The sequence below is a fragment of the Fringilla coelebs genome, assembly GCF_963513975.1.
Source record: "Fringilla coelebs genome assembly, chromosome: 1".
NCBI classification, from domain to species: domain Eukaryota; kingdom Metazoa; phylum Chordata; class Aves; order Passeriformes; family Fringillidae; genus Fringilla; species Fringilla coelebs.
The window spans coordinates 17,314,942-17,338,492 of record NC_140028.1 but is presented as its reverse complement, the minus strand read 5'-3'; the positions used below and the strand labels follow the sequence as shown (position 1 = coordinate 17,338,492).

At 33.3% G+C, this 23,551-nt stretch overlaps 1 protein-coding gene across 3 annotated transcripts in view; it reads right to left on the bottom strand.

Moving 5' to 3' along the window:
• Positions 1 to 23,551, bottom strand: part of CSMD3 (CUB and Sushi multiple domains 3) — a gene marked incomplete at both ends in the record, with an annotated part of 576,542 nt that overhangs the window by 179,340 nt on the left and 373,651 nt on the right. For all 3 annotated transcript variants that reach the window (XM_084217912.1, XM_084217913.1, XM_084217914.1), the window contains 5 exons: positions 8,204 to 8,406; positions 9,063 to 9,189; positions 9,967 to 10,158; positions 13,364 to 13,520; positions 21,322 to 21,491. In XM_084217912.1, the coding sequence (XP_084074038.1) occupies positions 8,204 to 8,406; positions 9,063 to 9,189; positions 9,967 to 10,158; positions 13,364 to 13,520; positions 21,322 to 21,491 (849 nt within the window). The remainder of the gene's footprint in view (positions 1 to 8,203; positions 8,407 to 9,062; positions 9,190 to 9,966; positions 10,159 to 13,363; positions 13,521 to 21,321; positions 21,492 to 23,551) is intronic.

The window sequence follows — 23,551 nt, the reverse complement described above, 5'->3', positions numbered from 1 at the left end:
TTAGCAAGATTTTAAAATTCATCTCTGGAAATGAATTGTAGCTCAGACTGCATGTCAGAATATGTCCAACCTGTAACTGAAGACACCAGCCCACAAATAATTTTTTCCACATTTATACACATCGGACAGAAAGACAAGCATTCATCAGTCAAGAGTCTTTTTTCTATCTGCCAATGATGAGATCAAGCAGATTACTGGAATGCTGTTAAGAAAAAATATGATTTCCTTGACCAAAAAATAGCTGCAAAAATCTCTCTTTCATATTATTATGTTACAAAATAGGTATCCCTGGCCAGAAATGGGGTAAGAGGGAAAGTAGGAACAGACAATAAGCTGACAAACTTGAAGTCAACTCCATTGAAGCAGGATGTTTGTGCTACACTGATGGTTGGACTTGATGATCTTAGAAGTCTTTTCCAACATTAATGATTATAAATATATATATGCCATTCTCTCAAAATATTACTTCTCTCTAGATACATTTCTGTGATGTTCATTCAATTACAAGCTTGGAATAAAACCTCCAAAACACTTTCCTTTCCTTTCATGTGGATTTTATACAATAGAATATGCACTTCTCTTACATTCATTGACTTAAAAAGGAGAGATGTTCAAATGAGAAGAGACTAAGACCTTGGAGAAACAGAAGGTAAGTTTCAAAATAGTTGTCCCTCCTGTACATTTGTGAACACTACTGTAGTCTGAATGTAGAAAAAAGGTAACAATCATGAAGATGTACCTATACTAGCAGGAAAGATCCCATCACATGTCCGCATGTGCATGTATCTATAAAGGATGGCACATGAATGATAAACAAAGGAGACTAATGATACTGAAAAACAGAATATCTATCTCCAAAGTAGCATTAACTAGAATGAATGACAACAGAGAACAGAATAACTATGGCATCCAATTTATCTCCCATTGGAAAATGCCTTCCCCAGTCATGTGGTTGAATGTCAATTCCACAGTTTTCTTCTGTCTTTTATATCAAACACTTAGCAAGATACCATTTTGGAGCATTCTGCAAAAACAGCTCAATATACTGTTCTCCTATGTACAGAATTTATTGCAAGATGAACTCCACATACATTTAGAGATGAGCAACCTGTCACCTGTGCACGGTTTTGTAAAAATAAATCACATAAGCCTCAAACAATGGATTTGTCAGACCCACAGTATTTTGCTTGATGTTCTATATAAGATTGCAAATTTGGACTGACGAGTAATCAATCCAGCATATGAATGCAGAGACTAATTTTCATGGTGAATTCTTCACAAGACAAGGGGTTTGGGTTATGTTTCTTTGCAGAAGAAAAAACATGATAAGTCTTGGTCCCATGCAGTTTTGTCCACTGATTGGTAGCAAAAGAAATGCAAAGAAAGGAAAGCTTAATTGAGATTATGCCCCTTATCCAGTCAATGGAGTCACATAATTTTGGCCCCAAAAGAGCATAAAGAGGTAAACTCTATTATTAAGCTTAGGTTATTTTGATCACCAGTCTTCCTCATACCCTCATTCTATTATTTGATACTTTGAATAAAATCATATGCTTTTGTATGTGGATATAGACCAAATTGCAATGCTTTTCTGTTGGTGTCACACTTAAATATTAGGAAATTACGTGGTACACAAAATAGAATAACCTGTATACTTTTGACAAATTTTTAGTGACTAATATAAAATAGAAAATAAAATACATGGTAATAATTAAATCTTCAAAGTGTCTTAGTTGAAATAATTTCAAGGATTTGTATTATTACATAAATATTTTGCTGTCTGGTGCTCAATTTTTATCAATAGTCAACTTAGATTTCAGTGAAAGACATTGGATTAACCAAAGGAAAAAAAGTTTGAGAACCTTTTCTGAAACAGAAAAGTAACTTTATTTATGATATTAAGAACCACAGAAGTATAGTTTTGCACTTCCAAATTTGCTTTGCTATATACAGAATTGTAAATATTTGTAGTGGACTTCTTCTGCAATTAAAATAACCCATTGGAACTGAAAATTTTATCCAAGAAACTTAAAGCAGAGTGTTCAATTTTGTTATTCTTTAACAGAAAGCATAGCATCAGATTTTTCAGATTCAAAGAATAGGTTTCCCACATATTAAATTGAAATATGAAATTAAAATATTAGTCTGAGACATACAACATTTGATATTTGGAACCATATCAGCTTGATCTCTCTGAAATGCCATGTCACAAATCAGACAAAGTCAACTTTACCTATGTAAATTTAGGACAGGTGAGTAGACTTTCTATTCATACAAGTCAAAAGGGTTTGAACAAACTATACTACATGCGGTTCAAAAATCAGGAATTTCAATCTCAAATATAATTGAGAGAAGTTACTTTTATGGTGACATGGTGAAGAGGAGGATTTGTTTATTTATAAGGCTAAAATTACTTATAATGTAATTATAAGTCACCAACTTCTTTTGATATTTCCTTTCAGCTTTCACTTGTTAATACTAAAACTCCTGGTCTCTCTAGCTACAAGTCATTATCAAGTCATTTTACATAGAAGCATTACCTCATAATATTTGCCTGCAAAAAATGCACATACCTTCTATGCTACTGAAGTAAGATGACAACTACTAAGTTATTGTAATTTTCAAACTTGTGACAGGAATGTCATTTTTGTCATTGAAAGACATAAATGGTCACTCCTTTTACTAATATCTGCTTCTTAAAAGAAAGGTAAAAACCAATAGAAGAAAACAAATCTATTAAACTGTTTCTTTCTTTTTAAGCCTCTTGATGCTAAAAACAAAGCAAACCCACGCCCACCCTCCCATCCCTCCCCAAAAATCAAACCAAAATATAATCCCCTAACTAAACAAGAAAACATACACCAATATCACCTCCTACAAACCTAAAACAAAACCACTGAGCTAAATTTATAAGTGTGGACATCCACAGATATTTCTGATAGGAAAGCAGTGGTCCTGAAATCTATAAATCCAAATGATTCTGCTCAGAGATGAAAGAAATCAGCAAACCAGAGTGTGAAAATATTTTAGATTAAAATTTCTTAATGCAATGGAATAGACACAAGGAAGACTAAACCCTATGTTAGTGATTTCAGAAAAGTTAAAAAGTTATGTCAGTAAGTAATCCCTATACCAGCAGTGGGAGGAAACAGCATTCTGAGAAAGAAACCTGTAAAATTCCCCATATGCATTTGCAAATCACGTTCAGGGTAAATATATCAGAAGCAGAGATCTTTGTTATGGGAAAGCTGAAGAAAAGAAAAAAAAAATAGAAATACAGGAAGGTGTGCATCATCAAAAGAATGTTCCTAAATGTGACTGTGGCTAATAGATCTGTCTTTGAACAAAAGAAATCCCACCAAAATACAAGAAGAAGACAACAATGAAAATAACAACAACAAAAAAAAAGAAATAAAAGAAAAAATTGAACACAAAACATTTAAAAGACATTTTAGCTATTAAGCATAAATATAGAAATTTGACTTGCAAGCATTTAATCATCACAGTAATCAATGTAAGCAATATGACACATTATAATTCTAGACTGGAAATTAATATTGTCAGACTTAAGCCATGCAAGCAGGTATCTGCCTCAAGTGTTCTAAGCTTTTTCTATAGTATATAGAGGCAAGTAACTCCTAAGGGCTATTCATCTAGTCTTAAAATAAGGAGGAACAACTAGCTGCAGTTTGACAGTAAATCCAAGCATTTTAAGGCATATCCAGTTATATAAGAAATAGTGCTAGACATCTATTTACAAAATCGTCCCAATACTCAAAAAATATTTATGGTTTAGTTCTGCACTGACTGCTGTAAAATGCTCAAAAAATGCTCTGTCCTGTGTGATGTTTAATTAGTCAGAAATGTGACTGCACTCTGAGGTCTGAGCAAAATGTATTCTGTAATGCTGAGTGATTCAGTAGTGCAGCTATTAGTGGTGAAATAATGGCCTACTAAAGATGAATACAGATCCTTCCTTTCTGCATGAAAGCTAAATGGCACCTGAAATGTTAAAGTTAGCAGAGAGAAAACTTTCCTGTAAGACCAGAATCAAAGGCCATTGAAATCTGTGGAAAGGATCTGATTAACTTCATTGGGATCTGACATAATATTACACACTTCAGACATATTAAAGTGATTAAGAAGATTATTTTAAACATGCACAAAATTATTATCAGCAAATGGTTTCCATTTTGTGTTCTTACTCAACTGCTTTCAGTTCTCTGTCTTTTTTTCACACCTACTACTTTCATCTTGGTGACATGAAGTGATATCAACTGATAAAAATGTTTCACTGCACCTAATATTTTGGTCTGACCTTGAGAAATACAGTTCATGTCTCTGGCAAATTATTTTTCCCTTCACTTTCTCCTTCACTTGTCTTGAAGGTTTAGTTTTCTATTTTGTGAAGAATTTATTGTTCAAAAAAACCCCAAAACTGCTGATTTAATTGGTGTTTTTCCAGTATGTACTGGGCTACTCATGCTCTGTCTCTGTCAGTTGAGAGAAAATATGCTGTAACAGGTATTTCCTCTTTGCATGTTGCTTCTGACCTGTTGTCTACTTTTCACACTTTAAGGACAGACCTCTGGCATCTGTTCTATAACTACATTATTCACATGCCATTTAGACATGTTCCAAAATCCTCACGTTTTTGTCTTACTGTTGAATCACCAGAGGCTCTCATTTTCCTTTTACATGCATATACAAAGTTTTTGAAATATTCTGCCTCTTGTACATCTTTTGATACTTTGATTTTTGGGATTTGGGGGCTCTGTTTTCTATCATGCTACTTCATTGAAGTCTCAAAGAAGACTGCAGAAACGGAAAAGTTACAATGTTTAAATTAAGAGATACTGTTGTGGTCATTTGCAGAGGTCCAATACAAAAATGAAAGACATAAAGACACATAAAAAATATTAGACCAAAATTCTGCTCTGCCTAGTGATGACATGTGAAGCCATTAATTTCTTTGTTTACATTAGATGTATAAAAGAAGCTGTATACTTTCACTAGCCCTGGATAATTGGTGGAAAGTAGAGAAGAACAATCAGGCTGAGTTCCCTTATTTCATCTGAAATTTATCACTTTTATTTCTTCCTCTCAGAGTAATGTACAATTTTGTTAAATTAAAAAAAAATTATCCTTGTCAACCATAAAAAAAACTCCAGTATTCCTTAGTTCAACATGAAATAAATAATTTCTTTCCCCTCTAACTCTGACCTTGTGACACCCCAGCTGGAGTATTGCATTCAGCTTCATGGTCCCCAGCACAGAAAGGGCATGAGCCTCTTGCAGGGAGTCCAGAGGAGGCCACCAAGATGATTAGAGAGATAAGACACCTCCCCTGTGAGGAAAAGCTGAGAGAATTGGGATTGCTCTGTCTGGGAAAAAGAAGGATACAGGGAGTCCCAGTTGTGGACTTCCAGTGCATGAAGGAAGCCTACATGAAACACAGAGAGAGACTTTTGACAAGGGCATGGAGTGGCAGGACTAAGGTCAAACTGAAACAGAGAAGGTCTACATTACATATTAGGAAGAAATTCTTTCCCATGAGCATGGTGAGGCACTGGAACAGGCTGCCCAGAGAAGCTGGGGGTGACCCATAGCTGTCAGTGTTCGAGGCCAGGCTGGATGGAGCTCAAAGCAACCTGTTCTAGGGAAGGGTGTCCCTGCCTATGGCTAGAGGGTTGGAACTGGATAGTCTTTAAGGTCCCTTCCAACCCACACCATTCTGTGATTATTTTCTTACAGAAAGACATTATGAATATTTTAAACCGTCACAATAGTTCCACAGTTTCAGATACAAATAACCTTTTGGGGTTTATTTCCTCCACAGAAAGGCAAGCTAACAAAAAGAAACAAAATAGTCTAATTGACATAATGGTCAAGAAAAATCTCATTGCGAAACTTTATCCCTTTGGATTCTCTAAATTTTACAAAATTAATAAAACCTTCCATGACTTTTAAAGGATTGCTTTGGGCAGCTCTAGAAAGAAACAATTCTAATATTACCTGGTGTAATACTAAATAAATATAATTTTCTTTCTACTTTTTATTTAACATTTCATCTTCTTTATGTTTTTCCATACACTCTTTAATTTGGTGAAGGATGCTACCTCACCTGCCTTTTGTATCTCCAGACAAAAATTATTTTTCTGATTATATTGGATGACTTATAGAGGAGTCAAATATAAATTTTACCCCATTATCAGTGGTCAACGTTTTTGCTCATTAAATGACACGCAAAATTGTGTAAGAACAATTGATAAAATGAAATAAAAACTTATAAGGAACTAACAGGAAGGTTTAACCCATTTTTGGAAACACATTTTTGTTTAAAGGGTAAGAATACAATAGAGAGGAAAATAAGACATTCAAAGTCTTAAATGAGTTTGAACATAAAATATCTGTTGTCATTGAATAACATTCCTCTTGAGGTAAAAGGGATGATAAACCAGTTAAATACTCTTCATGAAATGGCAAGAGGAAAGTAAAAGGAGATACCTCCCTTGTGTGAGCTTTCTGTTGGTTAATTACAGTGTAGCTAGAGTATGAAGACACCATCTGTTTTACTCAGACAATATTATGTACTCAAAGGAAGTATATGAATACTTGGAACAAAGCTGCAAAGAACTGTCCTTCTCTTTCCTCCCTCCCCTCAAATATTTTTCTTTATTGGTTAGAGAAATAATATGCCCACAGAGCAATAGTGTTATTCAGGTTGTGTAGCTATTTGCACATTACTTTAAAATCTTTACTTAGGGAAAAAAAAAACAAAACCAAAAACCTCTGTTTTTCTACTGAGAATATACACCCAAACTGCGCTGCATCAACAGTTTGAGAAGGATCACTCTGATTTTGAGAATCTGGACTAAAGACAAAGAGAAATGCTGAGGCAGTAAAACTTAATGGATTCTTTAGTGTCATTAGAACTCAACATACTGCAAAGGCAAGGAGAAACAAATAAAAAGCCTATCAGATAAATTTCTAAACCCTCTTTTCACATAAATCACTGCAACTGCATCAGTAGCTGTTTTATAACTTTACTCCCATGTACTATCCATTCTTCCTTGTAAATCCATTCTTATCCTGCATCAATCTATTTTTCCCCTCAGCTTTAATGACTGCCTAAATAAATCCAGTGCATAATGGTCTCCCTCTCTGGCTTCAACACTAATTATAAAAGCATGTCTGAGAATGGAAACACACATGTGAGAATCTCTCAAGCAGGCTCTGCATGGGGGTAAGGCTGTAAAATGGCAAAAATACCTTGGAGCCAAGGGATTATAACCTCTATTCACAGCTTCAAAAATAAGCTGATGGAGCAGAAGCACTCTGTCACTACAAATAAAATATCTTTCACTTTGTACTCTCACTCATTTTCATAATTAACTCTTCCTTTAAATTACTGTATGCACATACAATTATTTGTCATACACATGGAAAGAATAAGAGTAGGGGAAAACAGGGGCTAATACAACTACCAAGAACAGGAAGCACAATGAGGTAAATAGTGTTAACATTGAGTCTCTGTGTCAACCCATGTTAGAAATGTTGCTACCACTACACAAAATTATATTAGACTAGATCTTGCTAATCTTGAAAATATATATATAAATTTCACTGACCCGAGGAAAAAGAAGGTCAAAATGGACCTGGCTCAATGATTTCTTCTGTTTCAGCAATAAAATGTCTAAAGGGATTTAATAACAGTTAGGCAACTGTTTAGATTTGTCATCCTGCTGCCTGTAATAAGATGATATAGCACTAGAAGGCAAAAGGGAGAAGGACATTGCTGTTCCTGCAGAGCCCTTTCCTGTTTCATCCCATGCAATCCCAAAATAAATGAAAATTCCCCACAAACATCTCTGAAAGCAGAAGCTCTTACTGATTAGAGATGGATGGAGATTTTAGCATGACTACTTCACCTCCTTTGTGAAAAACACTAATCATAGTTATAAGCATTCTTGCACTGCCCCAGGTGCCCTTGAAAACCAACATTAGCAAAGAACATGGTATTGGTTTTGTTTGTTTGTTTCCTTAAGATAAAAATATAGCTCTACAACAAATCTTTAAGTCTGTGCCAATTCTTTCCCTTAAAACATCAGAAATGTAGTCACTGATTTCAGGTGTTTCCTGACAATTTTATGTGAGTGAATTATCTTATAAAATAAATTAAAAATTAAATTAATCAACTTACTTGAAAACTGTATGGCGAATCCAGACTTACTGATATAAAAATCTGTGTCAAATTGGATAGTTACTATGTTGAGTGTACTGTGAATGCCTTCAGGAATAAGGGAGCCGCTAATTTCTTTGAGCAACATCTCATTCTCAGGTGGACCATCCCAAACTCGAAGAATGTCATGGGATGCCTCAGTATCAAAAGCAAGAAATTGAAGGCTGAAAGAACATAATGATTTTATTGTCAGTTTTAATATTACTCAACAACACAACTTTAACAACAAAACTAAGCCAGCAACAGAAAAAAGTAAATAATATTTAACTTCAAAGGGCAGTTTTTTATGTTTCACACATTTATCTTTGAATGCATGAGAACCTAATATAAAAATTAATTTGAATGAAAAAAACATTATAATATTTGAACTTGACCATAAAGTAATATATTACTTTAGCCGTTCAAATAATCTATAAGTATCTAAACAATCTTTTCAGAAGAGAGTTTCAGTTTTTCTAAAACAATATTGTATATCACATTCCCATCAAAACTAATTAAATAAAAAGAGCTGTGAAAATGCAGGTTGTGTTGTTTTGGTTTTTTTAATGTAGTCTTTCACTAAAGAGTTCTTCTGCCTCCCGAATTTCACAAAATTATAACCAATTTTAAAGCTCAGTCTTTTTTGTATAATGCTTATTAAAAAATCAACAGTTTCAACCCAAACCTAAAATGCCAAAACCTGTGATGTGCATCTTAAGTTTTGTGCCCCAAATCCCTATTTTTTGCTCCACTCTAGAGAGTGATTTGGCTATTGTGGCTCCAAGATTTGGTTATTATAGTAAAAAAAAAAAATTAACATTTTAAGATTCATTTTCAGTACCTGACAATATTTCCTGGGTCTACTTCAATCACCCACATGCAACGCAGATTGTTGTCATAGGGAAAAGGATAGCCAGGAGACAAGATTCTTCCTGATGACTCTCCTTTAAACCGTCCTCCACATTCAGCTAAAAGAAAACAACATTATGGAATGATCTTACAGCTAATCACCCAAGCAATCAATTTATACAGATACTCTTGTTGAACAGGTTGCACAATTAAACTGACCATATGCCATAATATTAAAAACCAGCATATAAGGACTCACATATAAGCATTTCATCCATTGCTTCACCTACTTACTCAATCCCAATTTCCTCTAAATGAAGATGAAAAAGAAAGGTACAATAATATTTAAGTCTTGTCTTCTTATCACTCTCCTATGGGAATAACTGAGCCTGTAGATAGCTGCAAAACTTATGAAGTTATAGTAATAGTGTAAAGAAACAGGAATAACAAAAATACAAAATAACTTTATATCTCTTCATATCTTAATTGTTTTATTTTATTTACTCTATTTCACATAAATTTAAGAGATTTTTCTAGCTTATTGATATTCATGTAAGTTAAAAAATACTTGTTTTACAATGTCTTTCTAAATAAAGTTTTTATGTTGATTACTTTCTGACATTAACTAGATTTGCATGTTTTAGGACTTTCAATATGCACAAATGTTGAAAAATTGCTATCTATTTTTAACCTAAAAAGGCAATACAGGTTAGATAGGCTTAGATGAGATACATGCAGAGAGAACTATAAGTGTCTGTGTAAATAGATATCTACACATATCAGATCATACACATCAGGTTTTACACAGATATAACAATCCTTACAATATTTTTTCTTTCTTGCATTCCAAAAGATAAGTAAAGAAGTAAAAAAAAAAAAATAGAAGAGTGTAATACCAATGCATGATGGTAGAGGATAGTCCCATGCCCTTCTTTCCCCAGTCATACACTTTAGAAGGCTACTGCCATGGAGTGTGTAACCTGGATTGCATCCATAAATTATAGTACTTCCAGCAAAATGACCTTGGTCACTAATTTTATATCCAAACTGTGGCACACCAGGGTCCTCACAGTGTGACAGCTCAAAACCTGTGTGAGGAATAAAATGTTGTATTTACAGAATCAAACAGATAAATACATTAAAGAAATTCCGATCTTCTGGTTTTCAGTGGAAATCAATCATTTTCAAACTACATATAATGTCATCTTTATGATTTCTTATCTGTTATTAAGCAGTCTAAGTAGAATAACTGCCTATACACCTTTCCTAGAGAATGACCAAGCTGTGTCATAAATGCAATTTTCCTAAGAGTTCAATTAAAGACAGAAAAAATCCATTATCAATATCAACCAGTTTTTAAATTTTATGATAAATTATAAACTAGAAGCTAAAGGGACTGCCCACTTACTTGTGAACAGAAATTTAAAGGCTCATAAACAAAACAACAGCAGATTTCTCATTATTTTGCATTGTAACAACAGCAGCACAATAGCACCTGTGGCATCAAAGAAAAACTGCTATTTTCATCAATCCCTATGCTAATTTTTCATTCAGTAGTTCGTAAATTTAAGAACTACAGGCAGGAATCAATGAAAATGATGACAGAGAGAACTCAAGCCAAACAACCTGGACATTTTTGACACTTAAGAGACAGGAAGCAAGAAGAAAACAAAATAACAATGCATTACATGGAAACAGGGAGGTATGCTAACTTAAAGGGAAAAATAAACTGCAATTTGGGAGAAAAAATTTCTATTCCAAATCAAGTTTTCTGTTATTAACTGAGAAGCAACTTGAAATCTCACTTTGTTCTAAATCAAAAAATTTTACCATTGTCATGTGGCTTAGAATGTATATAGACAAAAAAAATAGAGCATTTGTATCAGATTGCTATTCCTATACATAGGTAATATGGGAGGAAATGAAGGGGTTTTCATGTCTGCTTTGTTCAACAAATCATTCACACAGTATCTGTCCATCTGGTCAACAGTTGGTAGCCCTTCACAATCGCTCCTCAACTGATGGATTACTATTCTTTATTGAAAAAAAAAATCTTCTTTATTTTATTTTACAGGCAAAATACTTGTCAATGCATTGTAAATGTTGGATAAGGCTGCTCAGGAAAAAAAGAAAAAAAACAAAGTATATGAAATGCTGTATCTTTGTGAAGGTTCTTCCTTCAGCTCATTTCATGTGTGACTGAACATGTCTCAGCCTCCACAACCTCTGAGCTGAACTTTTCTCATTCCTAAACTATTGTTTCTTAGTACAGTGTGTGCTGCAGAAAGACATTAACATGAGTCCCAGATGAAGAACCATTTTTGATAATGTTGGTCTGGACACTTATTGACCATTTAAAATGACCTCTCTTCTAAGAAAACTTCTGACCATGTTGTGAAAAGAAGTTCAAATCAGCCTTGATCCCTGATATGTCCTCATTTCTGGACAGCCTTCTTACAGACACAGAACCAAAGTCAACTTTTTAACTGGTCACCCTTTTGAGGGTGAACATGTAACTCCATTGCTGAATTACAGGAACTAGCAGCATTTTTGCTGCCTTAACTGTGTGTGACCAGAGCAGACAGAGGTGTGGTACCTCAGCCAGGGCATGGTTTGTGTGGGACAGCACACAGGCAGAACTCCTCTTTGAAGGGTGAGGCTTTCATGGGCCCAGCAGAGAGACTTGAACTCCTCGTAACTCAGCAAAGGGGCCCTGGGTTTTGAACACCTGCACAGCTCAAGGGTGCTCATCCAACCTCACCGTTAAGGCAGAATGGTGGGCACTCCTCAGAGCACAGGATGCAGCTCTGACTGGGAGGTCTGCACCATCTCTTCTGGCTTATGGATCCCCCCAGACAGAGCTCAGACTGAGCACTTCCTTGTATCCAATCTAAATGTGCCCTCTTTCCATTTAAGGCCAGTACCCCTCATCCTATTATCGCATGTCCTTGTAGAGAGTCCCTCTCCATCTTTCTTGTCGGCTCTCTTTAGGCACTGGAAGATCCAAAAAGGTCTCCCCAGAGCCTTCTTTTTTCCAGGCTGAAGACCCACAAGTCTCAGCCATTCTTCATAGGAGAGGTGCTCCAGGCCTCCGATCATCTCTGTTACCTTCTTCTGGACTTCATTTTTTTCTTTAAATTCTACCACTATCAACAAAAGAAGATTCATCCCTCTTCAGGCTAAGAATTCTTCAGGCTAGGAAAGTGTACTCTAATATGAATGTCTCAAAAGACAAGAAAAGTTATTGATAAGGTTCAAGTGATGGGTTTGGTTCTACCTATAAAAATATGAAAAATTAGATTCCTTGACACTTATATAGTTACACAGCACTGAACATCCTATCTTTAATCATGGGGTACAGTCTATTCTATTACATGCCATTACAGAATATAATTATGACACTTTCATCTGAAAAATAATTACATATTCTTATTATCTTGACGTATTTTCCTTTCATACAGCAAGAATTATGCTTTTTTAAATTAGAATTAGTCTTAAAAACATTATGTTGAGCTTTTAAATAAACAATTTTTGAACATGTAAAAAATGAATTATTTGAGCACAAGGACGAAGAAAATATGTTGATATCTGCATTGCAGAATTACCTTATAACCCTGTCCTGCTTGATAGAAATTAGTTCTACATAATAATTCAGTGATGGCAAAAAAAATTTACACTAAAAAAGTCATATACACTACATGTCAATAGTCATGTGCAACAATTTTCAGAAACTGACACTTGGTAAAGTAGATGTATCCAGCTTCTTCCGTATACCCTCTGAGCCAGATTTCAGAAATATATTTTCCTCTCCTCATCTTCATAGTTTAAGTCCATATATAGGTTTATGTTAGCAACTTTTCTTTATCATTTTGGTTCTAAACAATAATCTAAGCTCAGAAACAAAAGCAAAGTAAATATCAGAGATTAGTCTTAAGAAGGAAAATTTCCTTACTTTTAACTTATCTTCATGAAGCAATGCATCTTTTAAACTACTCACATACTTCAATATTTTTATCTGCTAAAACAATAAGCTTAAAATTACCCTGTTTTTTTTAATGCTCTCCAAAATTGAAAAATGACAGTTATTTATGTACTAGATTAGATGTCAAAGCCAGGTTTCAATATGCTATGTGGTTTGAGTTTTTTGAGGTACAACAATGAAAGCATATTATTTTGATAAGTAATTTGCTTTTAAATTCTTCCATAATTGTCACTTAACAGCATTTTAAATCTTATGAGAGAAGAATTTTCATTCCTTTAAAAGTATAAATCTATTCCTACTCAAATACTTACTGGTATACACAAGCTGAAAACCTTCATCAGTGCCCTCCATGTCCGAGTTAAATTCCAACCATAAGTGATTTGAAGTGCTACTTAGTGTCAGACCTCTTAATGATGCCCCAGTATATGCCCCCAGCAGGTGAGCAGTGTTGTCTTTGCCATCATAGATCTGTAAAAAATGTGAGTTTTACAGTTACGAAGAAAGAAAAGAAAATATCTTTTACTTACAAAACAATTCTGTACATCTGCATTAAGAGGAAGAACAGCTTTGTCAAGGGAGATCTATTGCCAGTCAACCTGAAGTACTATTTAGATATATTTGCCTCTCTTGACTTAAGCTGACTTAAGTGTGGTGAATTTCCAATGTAGTATAAAATATGTCAATTCATTTTTTACATGACAGTAGAAGGGGGCAGAGGTGCCATATCAGCTCAGCTTGTTTAGATCTCTGTGTTTTCTCTTTCACTGTCAGTATTGTCATGCTGATCACAACCTATCAGCAAACACCTATAATGTGTATCAGCCTCTAGTCTGAGGCGGCGCAACAGAAAATCTTACCTATTCCCAACTTTGCCTCTTAAATAAACCTGAGGTGGCTTTTTATCCTGTAAAGACAGGTTAAAATATAACTGAAGTAAAAGGAGACTAGGAAATAAATTTAAACACTGCTTCTGTTAGCTGAAAGAGTATTGTAATCTATAAGTAAATCATAGTACTGCATTTTTATTATTTATTTTTCTTCAAGTGTTGTTCTCTTCCATCTATCAGAATACTAAATATATAGAACAATCTTCTAATAATTCTCAGGAAATTTCCCTACAAATCTGGTGGCATTAAAACAGCACAGGTTGTATTCCTGTAATTCCTAAAAAAACTTCCTATAATTTAACTTTAATTGCTCACCCAAACATTATTTCCTGTAGGATTTATTTAGGGACTTCTATAATAACTAAAACATTGATTGATGTGTTTTATGAAAAATTTCACTTTCAAATGAGTAAATTGACAAGTGAATAATTTTCAAATGGCAATAAGGGAAAATTGTAAAGCCTTATTAAAAGATACTGAATTGTCTGCAGTACTAAATTCTATTTTAATTCTATTAATTACAAAGTTTGCATTTTAAGACAGGAGTCTTCATCAGAATGAAATAATAACAAATACAGCAGCAATAGAAGTAAGACAACAAAGTAAATGTGGAGTATGATGATGCCTGTTCCCTATCTGTAAGAATGAGCTACAGACCTAACTCCTATTTTCCAGAAGTCCTTATGTCTCTAGTAATAACAAAGACTTTAATGAAATGCTGAAATAAAACAAATAAGTGACTTCTAGGTATGTGTAATGAATAAATAGTTGTACAAGAGTTTAAGATGCACCACATGATTTGACATAATTCCTTGGTTTTTAGTGACACAAGCAAATAAATTCCAAGCAAACTTAAATTTAAAAGCCAATGTCCTCATATGGACAAAAAGTAAGAAATCAGAATAGAAGAAAAATTGTAATTAATGCGCATCAACCAAAAAATAATTTCAATATATATAAAGCAGTATTAAAATAGATGTCTTATCTTTTTTAAAAACTCATTTAAACTATACTGAGACCAGTAGTCAAGCCAGAAAATGGAGAAAAAAACCCAAAACTAACCCCAAAACAAGAAAACAAAACCAAAACCAAACCAAAACCAAAAAAAAAAAAAAAAACCCACTCAATCCAGAAAATTAATTCTGAAATTCACTTAGTTTTGTTTAAGCAACTGAAAGGAAAATACCCATTTCAGAAGAATTACTGCTATGCAGCAGAGATGTTTACATCATGACAGACTTAAACAAAACCCAGCTTGAACCTACTTATAATTAATAATAACCCAGGATTCGGGATTTGTTTTATTTTTAAAAACTATATTAGAGTAAACCATTTCCTTCTATCTGTTACCACTAATTCTTAACCAAAGGTAGCTGGTAAGAAGTTATACCAACTATTTTCAATGTCTCACACAAACTTCGAATAAGCCATGTCATGATACCAATTTTCTTCATGTTAGAATTTCCCCACAAACACATTATTGTCAATTTTGTTAGATGTCCTGCCATATTAAATCTTGCACATTAGTCCACTGGCATCTCTCATTAGTAAATATATCATTAGTAAATATTCATTCTATTTCATGGGCTAACCAGCTGTGACACTGTATAATATTTTTAAACCCATATAATTTCTATGAAAGAAGAGAATTTAAAGTATCTAACACTTCTGAAACTGATTCATTTGAGTAGGAGAGCTGCATTTGGCTGAGGCAGGATTGTGATTCATCTGAACACTAAATTGAATTATATTTTTCTTTTGGTTGCTGTTTTTCAGACATTCAAAGCACCCCTCTCCCTAAGACTCTGGGGTCTCCCTTAGGATAATAAATGAGTGCATGTTTTGCAGTGTAACTCTCAATTTAGGTCACATTTTAATTTCTGTACTACATTTGAGATAATAGGGAAAAAAATGGAAATTTATAGAATCATTTAAATGATGCCATTTAGCTTGCCAATAAAATCTTAGCAGACCCTTCTGAGAATTGCAGAACCAACGTTTTCTTTCTAACCTTGTTAAACTAGGTGGGAAATAAATATTTTGATTAGTAATTCAACTTCATAATTCTTTTGGAAGGCAATATTACATGTGAATTAAGGCAGCACAATTAGCTTATTTTTTTATATATGAATATACTTTCTTATAGTGCATCTAGATGCCAGTGCATCTAGATTTAAGTCACTTGGGTGCTAAAGATAAGTCCAAGAATAATCATTATAAAAATATTATTCACTTGGATAAATTTTTCTTAAAGTCATCCTGTAACAGTAATTCAAAGATAATCTATTAATGACTGGATAATGCTTGTTATGCCAGTAACAAACTATTCAGAAAACAGAGGTCCATTTTTATTAGGTGTTTAACCACCCAGTCTTTTAAATTATTAATTCATAAAGAAAAAAAAAGGCACAGAAAATTGTCTTAATGTTCTTCATACCACAATAATATGTTTGAATGTTACAGGTAAGGATGTTAATAGCAAACATTCTACCTAAATATTTGAACTAATAGATGTTATATTCAATTTTTGAAGGAAATGTTGTTTGCATTTACAATTAGAGGGCAAATAAAACTTGCTAATCTCTTAAGTGGCTCCATTACCAACAAATTTTAAATGGAAATCAATGCCCGTTTTTCTGTTAATTTATTTAACTATATAAAATTTTAGCAAGGGAGTATCACAAGTGAATGTATAAAATTTGTGCATTTTAATCGAGCTATTTTTGAGATTTTCCATTGAAACATAAAAGGCATATGGATATGAAGATCTGTTCCTTTATAAAGAGAAGAAATAACATAAAATCAGCAGCTCAGAACTGAGGCTGTCAACGCCCTGTCAAATGTATATCACAGGCGAATAGAAGCACTAATATAAAGACAGAAAAGGGTCCATATGTTTGGGGGGGATGAGGGGGTGGGGGGTTTGTCCCCAACATTTATTACCTTTTTCTCAGTCATGTTCAGGATGACATTGCTAAAAGTATTATTATTATTATAAACATGAAGATTCTTAAGAAACAAATTAGCATAAAGATCTGAATATCACATCCCTTCAAAGTGTTTTCCCAAACTCCTCAAAAACTGGATCATGTGCACACATTTAAAATCTGGCCCACAGAGGAGACAATGAACAAATGCAGTAAAACTGAATCCTCTGTATTTGGCAGGAGCACAAACAGCACTGAGCCAAGCACAGCCGAAGAGAGCCCTGAGTGCCAGTTCTGTTTGCTGACACGCTGTTACCTGCCTGTTGCTGCAGTGAGCGCCTTAGTAAAAGGAAAAAGAAAGATTGCTTTATAATGTTATTAAAAGTAAGTCTTAAATCAATTTTTCCACATAGGTGCAATATCATCTACCACATCATTTCTCATGCTACATAAAGTCAAGCACATAGTCTGCTACAAAAGAGATAAAAGATCCTTTTCATAGTCAATGTTCCTTTCTCCTTTGTTTTAGGTTTACTCAATGAAATCTTTCTGCAGAATTTTTGGAGGTGGTTTGTTTTGTTTTTTTGTTTTTTGTTTTGGTTTGGTTTGGTTTGGTTTTTTTGGGGTTTTTTTGTGGTTTTTTGTGGGTTTTTTTGGTTTTTTTTTAATTTAAACATTACCAGAAAAAATACCCATTAATTAGTACCATGCACAGCTACATTTTTATTTGTGCTGAAATCTACTGAAAATAAAGAAAACAATTATATTAGCCATGTCCAAGTTTCAACTTTAATAAAGGTCCTTTTTTCCCTGTAAATTAAAAAGTATGTTAAAATGTCCTTGATATAAAAGAATATTTTCTACACTCAGCAGATTTACAACAAATAACATGCTCACTACTATCAATTGACTATTCAGGGAAGCAGAACAATGATAACTCTGTTCTTTCTGTGTATGTCTCAAGGACTTGCTTACAGCTAGAAGAGACCAGAGAGCTTACAAGCAAAATTAGCGGATGGAGATAAAAGCAAGGAAAAAAAAGCCAGGTAGAAATATTTTCATACTTTAGAAAAAATGCATTATTTATCTTTGCCTCCCACATAGGTAGTTTACTCTAAAAATGCTGAATTATGGAAATATAGTTCACAAACTCAAATATCTGTACAATTGCAAAGAAGGATGCAAGTGTTACAGAGTTTCAGAGATTAATATTAAATGGAATGGCATGCAGTGATTGTACAGATCCTAAATTCTTCATATGTCTTCATCTAACTTTCATAAATATTAGCGCAATATATGGCACTTTCAAGAGCAGGTTATATCCCTACACACAAAAAAAAAAAAAAAAAAAAAAGAAAGTAGACATATTTATATATTTCTTATAGTTTCTAATAAAACCCAAAAAATAACTACACCATTAATGTAAGCAGCCAGAGCAGTTACATTGAAAGGAGAACAAGAAAATTGAATACTAAATGAAGCAAATGAAAAACAAATTATATGCTCTGAAACCTCTGTTTTATACCAGTTCAGAACTGATAAAAGCGAACTCCTCCTTCTCTGTCCCAGAAGTAATAGTAAGGGTGGTGATTTATTTGTGTTAAATATGCTGTTTCACTCTAAGGCTGCATTCCCAGCTGTTTCATTGTTCCAATCACAGTGCTTGTTAGATATAAACATTATCCATGGTCAGTTAACTCACACGGCAAGCAGCAGACCTCATGGCTCCATTAAAGAACTTGTCAAAATTTTATTAGAATACTCAGTCTATTTAAAGTTTCAATGGAGTTTTAGCAGCATACCTCTAGTGATCTAAAAATCCTAGCTGCAAGAAAAAGTCATGCAAAGTACGTTACTAACTTCCTTGCCAGCATTTTCATCTCTGGCTTCTGATGAAAAGAGATGAATTAGCCAAGCAAAGCTTGTCACTAAAACCTTGAGTTTTAACCATGAAATATTATGGAGTTGCTTCATTTGTGTTTAGGGGAAGGAAAACCTCTCTTGAAGCTGGTGGTTTAAGTGTCTTGATTTTAAAATGGTAATGACTATGCTCTCCCTCTTTCACAGCTGACATGGAACTCTGTATTCACTTTATGTCACTTGGCTGTTTGGAGAGAGGATTTTTTTTTTTTTTATTTTTTAACTTAAGTTCCTTTCAGTTACAAAGTGGTGATACATATTAGGTTAAAAGCATTTTTTGGCTAATAATGATTCATTTTAAACTAAATTATAACCCTAATGTCCTATTCCTGTAGCCAAAAGGTTATTCTCCACAATCAGCAAAACAGTAAAATATTTCCTATTTCGGAGTAGAATAGGATCATACAAAAGGACCAACAGACAACTGCATAACTGATTCTGGGAGAAAAGGTTTGGAATGTGTGACCGGTAATGTATTTCCTGAAGAATTGTTCCTATCAAATGAACACAAGAGAGAATTAAAACAGAATTAAGAGAGAATTAAGACAGTTTGTGAGAATTTCATCTAAGAAAGGAGGCAGGAAAAGACACACTGGGTTCTACAGGTATTTCTTCCAACGATTGTAAAGGCTGAGTGCCTCTGCCTTGCTGTGATGTCAGACTGAAAAAAGTGACAGTCATAATCAAGAATACTTCTTAGAATTTGTTTTGGATTTTTTTAATAGGGAAGAACTTCAGCTCATTATAATTCAAGGCTGCTGACTTGAAAAACAAACACTCTAATTACACAACACTAGTTTCATTTAAAAAATACACCTGCAATATACAGCAAATATTTCTGCCACTGAGATTTACAGCTGAGTGCTGGCATTCATCTATTTATAATTAATTTTGCATTGCTCTTAATTTAACATTAATTGAGTAGCAGTATTAAAGCAGAATTTTCTTCTCTAAGTCTCTGAGTTAAGATTGTCTAGTTAAACAAACATCTGAAGTGCATATGGTTCAAATGGCCCTTGAAAAGTCATAAATTATTATATCAGAAAAAGAAGAATATATAACTGTACACAACTGTATCTGCATTTCTACAGAGGTATGTATTTTAAATTAGAATAATTGAGTTGAATGGTTTCAACCTAAAAATCTTGAGAAAAATCCATCCATATGCTTTTAGTGGCTAACAGCTACTTGAACAACTGGTCTGGTTGGTTCATTGGTTGGTTCATCTGGTTGGTTTGAGGGTTTTTTTTTCATGCTACCTACATTTTAATAAATACTAAACAGGTTTCAAATTAAATCTTCCAAAATTAATTAGTGTAACACTTAAAGGGCATCTACTTGGTTCTAAAATAAACAATAATTTTAATACAAAATAAACACACCTGTGCATTCTGGGTATTTAGTACCTTTTGGTTAATTTTTTTTTGCTTCTGTTTTGCTTTAAAAAGAGCATAATATTTTTTTAAAACCATTTGATTTGCTTTTTGTTTTTGATGCCAAATTTCATTTTACATTAGTAGTTTAGGTCTGCTTGTATTTTAGGTATAATTAGCCCATTTTGAAAATGCTTGTGTCTGACAACTAAGGACAGAAACCCCACCCTAATGCACAGATGGTTACAGTCAGATGAGATAAACCCCAGTATGAATCAGAGTTGTTTTGTAGGAATAGATATTTTCATAATCCTTCTTATTTAATAAGTACAGGGTACTTATTACACAAGTAATAAGAATATGACAGAAAAACTCTTTTAAATCAAACATGATTGTCATGGTACCTCTTGTTCCTTTGATTTCACAGAGGCAAATTTAATTAAATTACATATTCTGAACAATTGGACAATTATTTAATCACAGATATCTTATTGCATTGGCATGCTATTACAGATGGCATATGTGAAAAGGCACCCTGACCAACATCAAATTTAAATGTTTAGATGGCTAAGTAATACATGCATCTGGAACTATACTTTTTGGAGTACAATAATAGAATCTACAAACAAATCAAAGATGGGGAAATCACTGTATAAAACTCTGGTAGGTTGTAGTATTCTTCTTTCCCTCTTGTTTCTTTTTTTCCATGCATACCAGAATAAAGTAATTTAAAGTGCAAAACACATGTACAAAAGGCAGTTTTCAGACTATGTTTAATTAAAGTCATGGGTGTTATGTTTTATTATGTTTAGATTGCAGTTCAAGTTATGAAGATACTGTAGAAGTAAACAAATCCAAAGATGTAATTGAATATTTAACACTAAAAATACAATATGAATAACCATTAAGGCAACATTTGTTTCATTTTTTCAACCTCTTTTTTAGTTATCTCTGGTCAGAAAAACATTTGTGAAGAAACAGACTATGGGGGTACCTAAGGGTGCCTAATTTTTAGCTTCTTAAAAATGGAACCAGTTTAGAAAGATATTTTGTAAGAGATGCTTTATATCAACTTACCTGGTACTGTACTATTGCAGGTAAACCTCAATGATGGGAGATACTAGAAATTGAGAAATAACAAATAAATTACATGATTACATACCTTAAGAACATCTCCTTGGGCTAAGTGAAATGTTCTGGCAGAAATATTGATTCCTTTCCCTGCTTGTACCTGAATGCTATAAATACATTCATGGTTGTTTTCATAGTTAAGAGGATAATTGGGGGACAGTAAGATTCCTTCATTATTTGTTGTGGAGGCTCCACATTCAGCTGCAATTTAAAAAAAAAAAAAGTTAAGGTGTGTTTTAATAGAACACGTAAATATTTTAGTAATGGTGATAATGGTAATGTTAAAGTAACCTACCTAAACATTAATAATGTTTATTAATATCTAAAATCCAGTTTTAAGTACATGATCATGATGGTGATTGGAGGCTACAAGAATATTTCTAAATTGCAATATTTTAGTAAAAGTATGTCAAAAACCACTGAGAGTTAAAATCATATAAATGACACATTTCATAATCATATTGTTTTATAGAACCTTCCTTGAATTTTGTTGTATTTGTTTCAATTTCTCCAACACTGAAATTCATAAAGATGTGCAAATTAAAGAATAAGGATTCTATAAATTTATATGAGTATTTATTTATATATACACATATGTGAATAAATATATATATGTGAAGGTACATAAATTTTCACATAGATCAATGAAAAAAAGATGCTTTTCCTCTGGTATTTTTTAACCAAGATAACCAACATAGTCAATGGTGCAGATTACAGTAGCAAAATATTATGTTGTAGCTATCAGATAAATAGACAAAAAAAAATCAGTAACAAGTAAATAAGATAAACATAACCCCTAGGGGAAAAAAGAATTAATTTAATTATTTCCAAGTAATACAGTTATTATTTCAAAAATTGAACCCCATAATCAAAGATTCTGTCAATTCATTTAATCACCCCAAAAACCCTAGAAGTGTAAGCACTTGTGGCAATGCTTCATTACAGGCATTATAAACTAATTTTCATTCCTATCATATTTTGGACTACATACATAATTTTAATTAGGGAATTTTTAGCATTTAGTTACCACGTATTTTAAAAAGACGCTGAAAAACTATTACAATTCTTTGCTTCCCTTTTTATTTAAGCTTGATAAGAGGCCATTATAGTGCAAGTACAGCAGTATTTCCTGTCTTTTTGACAGATTTAGATTAATTTTGAATTTTATTGTAATACTAAATTTTCTGGGGTTATGTTTGTTTCCAGGATTATTTCAGTTGTCATCCACATAAGAATGCATCTCATTTATTTTAACCTGGAAATTTAACTGATTTATAATTTCACAGAATAAGTAATGATGTTGTGCATAACTACGTGGGAATCTTAATGTTTTAGAAGATGTTTAGGCAAACTTTGGTGTCTATTCTAAAAGTTTTTATTTGTTATTAACATTTTTATAATTTCCACCCCAGACTTGTTTGAGTAACATTAAGGATATTAAAATATAATTTTGTACATGAAATTAAAAGACAACAATGACAAAAAAACCCCAACTTGATAAACTACCCTTTCTGTATGCAGCTGAAGCAGACATTGAACAGAAATCCAAATCAGGCACAGATCAAAGAACAAATACTTGATGGTTACATCTCATTCAACAATATAGAACAAGTACCCAAATAATTCAGGTGACATTATTTTGTCCTGGAACAGCTGGATACACACAATCTAGGCAGAAGTGGAAAACCTTCTATTCCACATGATCACAGTGATCCTTTTATTGCACTCTCAAATAAATGGGTATTTCCTATTTGAAAGATGCATAGGTCACTTCGAATTACACAGAAAGGAGAAAGATGATTGTAATTTCAGGATTGTGAGATCTCTTTTTGCAATCCAAAGGGATATAAAAGCCAAAAGGCACAAGGTAATTATGGTATTAAGCTGATCCAACAACTCTGGGCTATGTTAGAACTGTAATTCAAAGCAATTTTTTAAAATCTGAACACAGCAGTAAGCTAACTGTTAAGACAATTTAAACCAATGTTTTACAATCATGCTAAGTTTTCTGTTAAGGAGAAGGATGCAATCATTGTGTTTCATGTCATTGTATTTATCAATATGATTTTCTGAATTTAGAGAGAGAATATTGGGTTCCAAGTTGTGGATGTCCCATCCCTGGAAGTGTCCAAAGTCAGGTTGAATGGGGCTTGAGAAACATGATTGATTAAAAAATGTTCCTGCCTATGGCAAATGGATGAACCACATGATCTCCAAAGGTTCCTTCCAACCCGAACCATTCTGTGATTCTTTGTATCTTG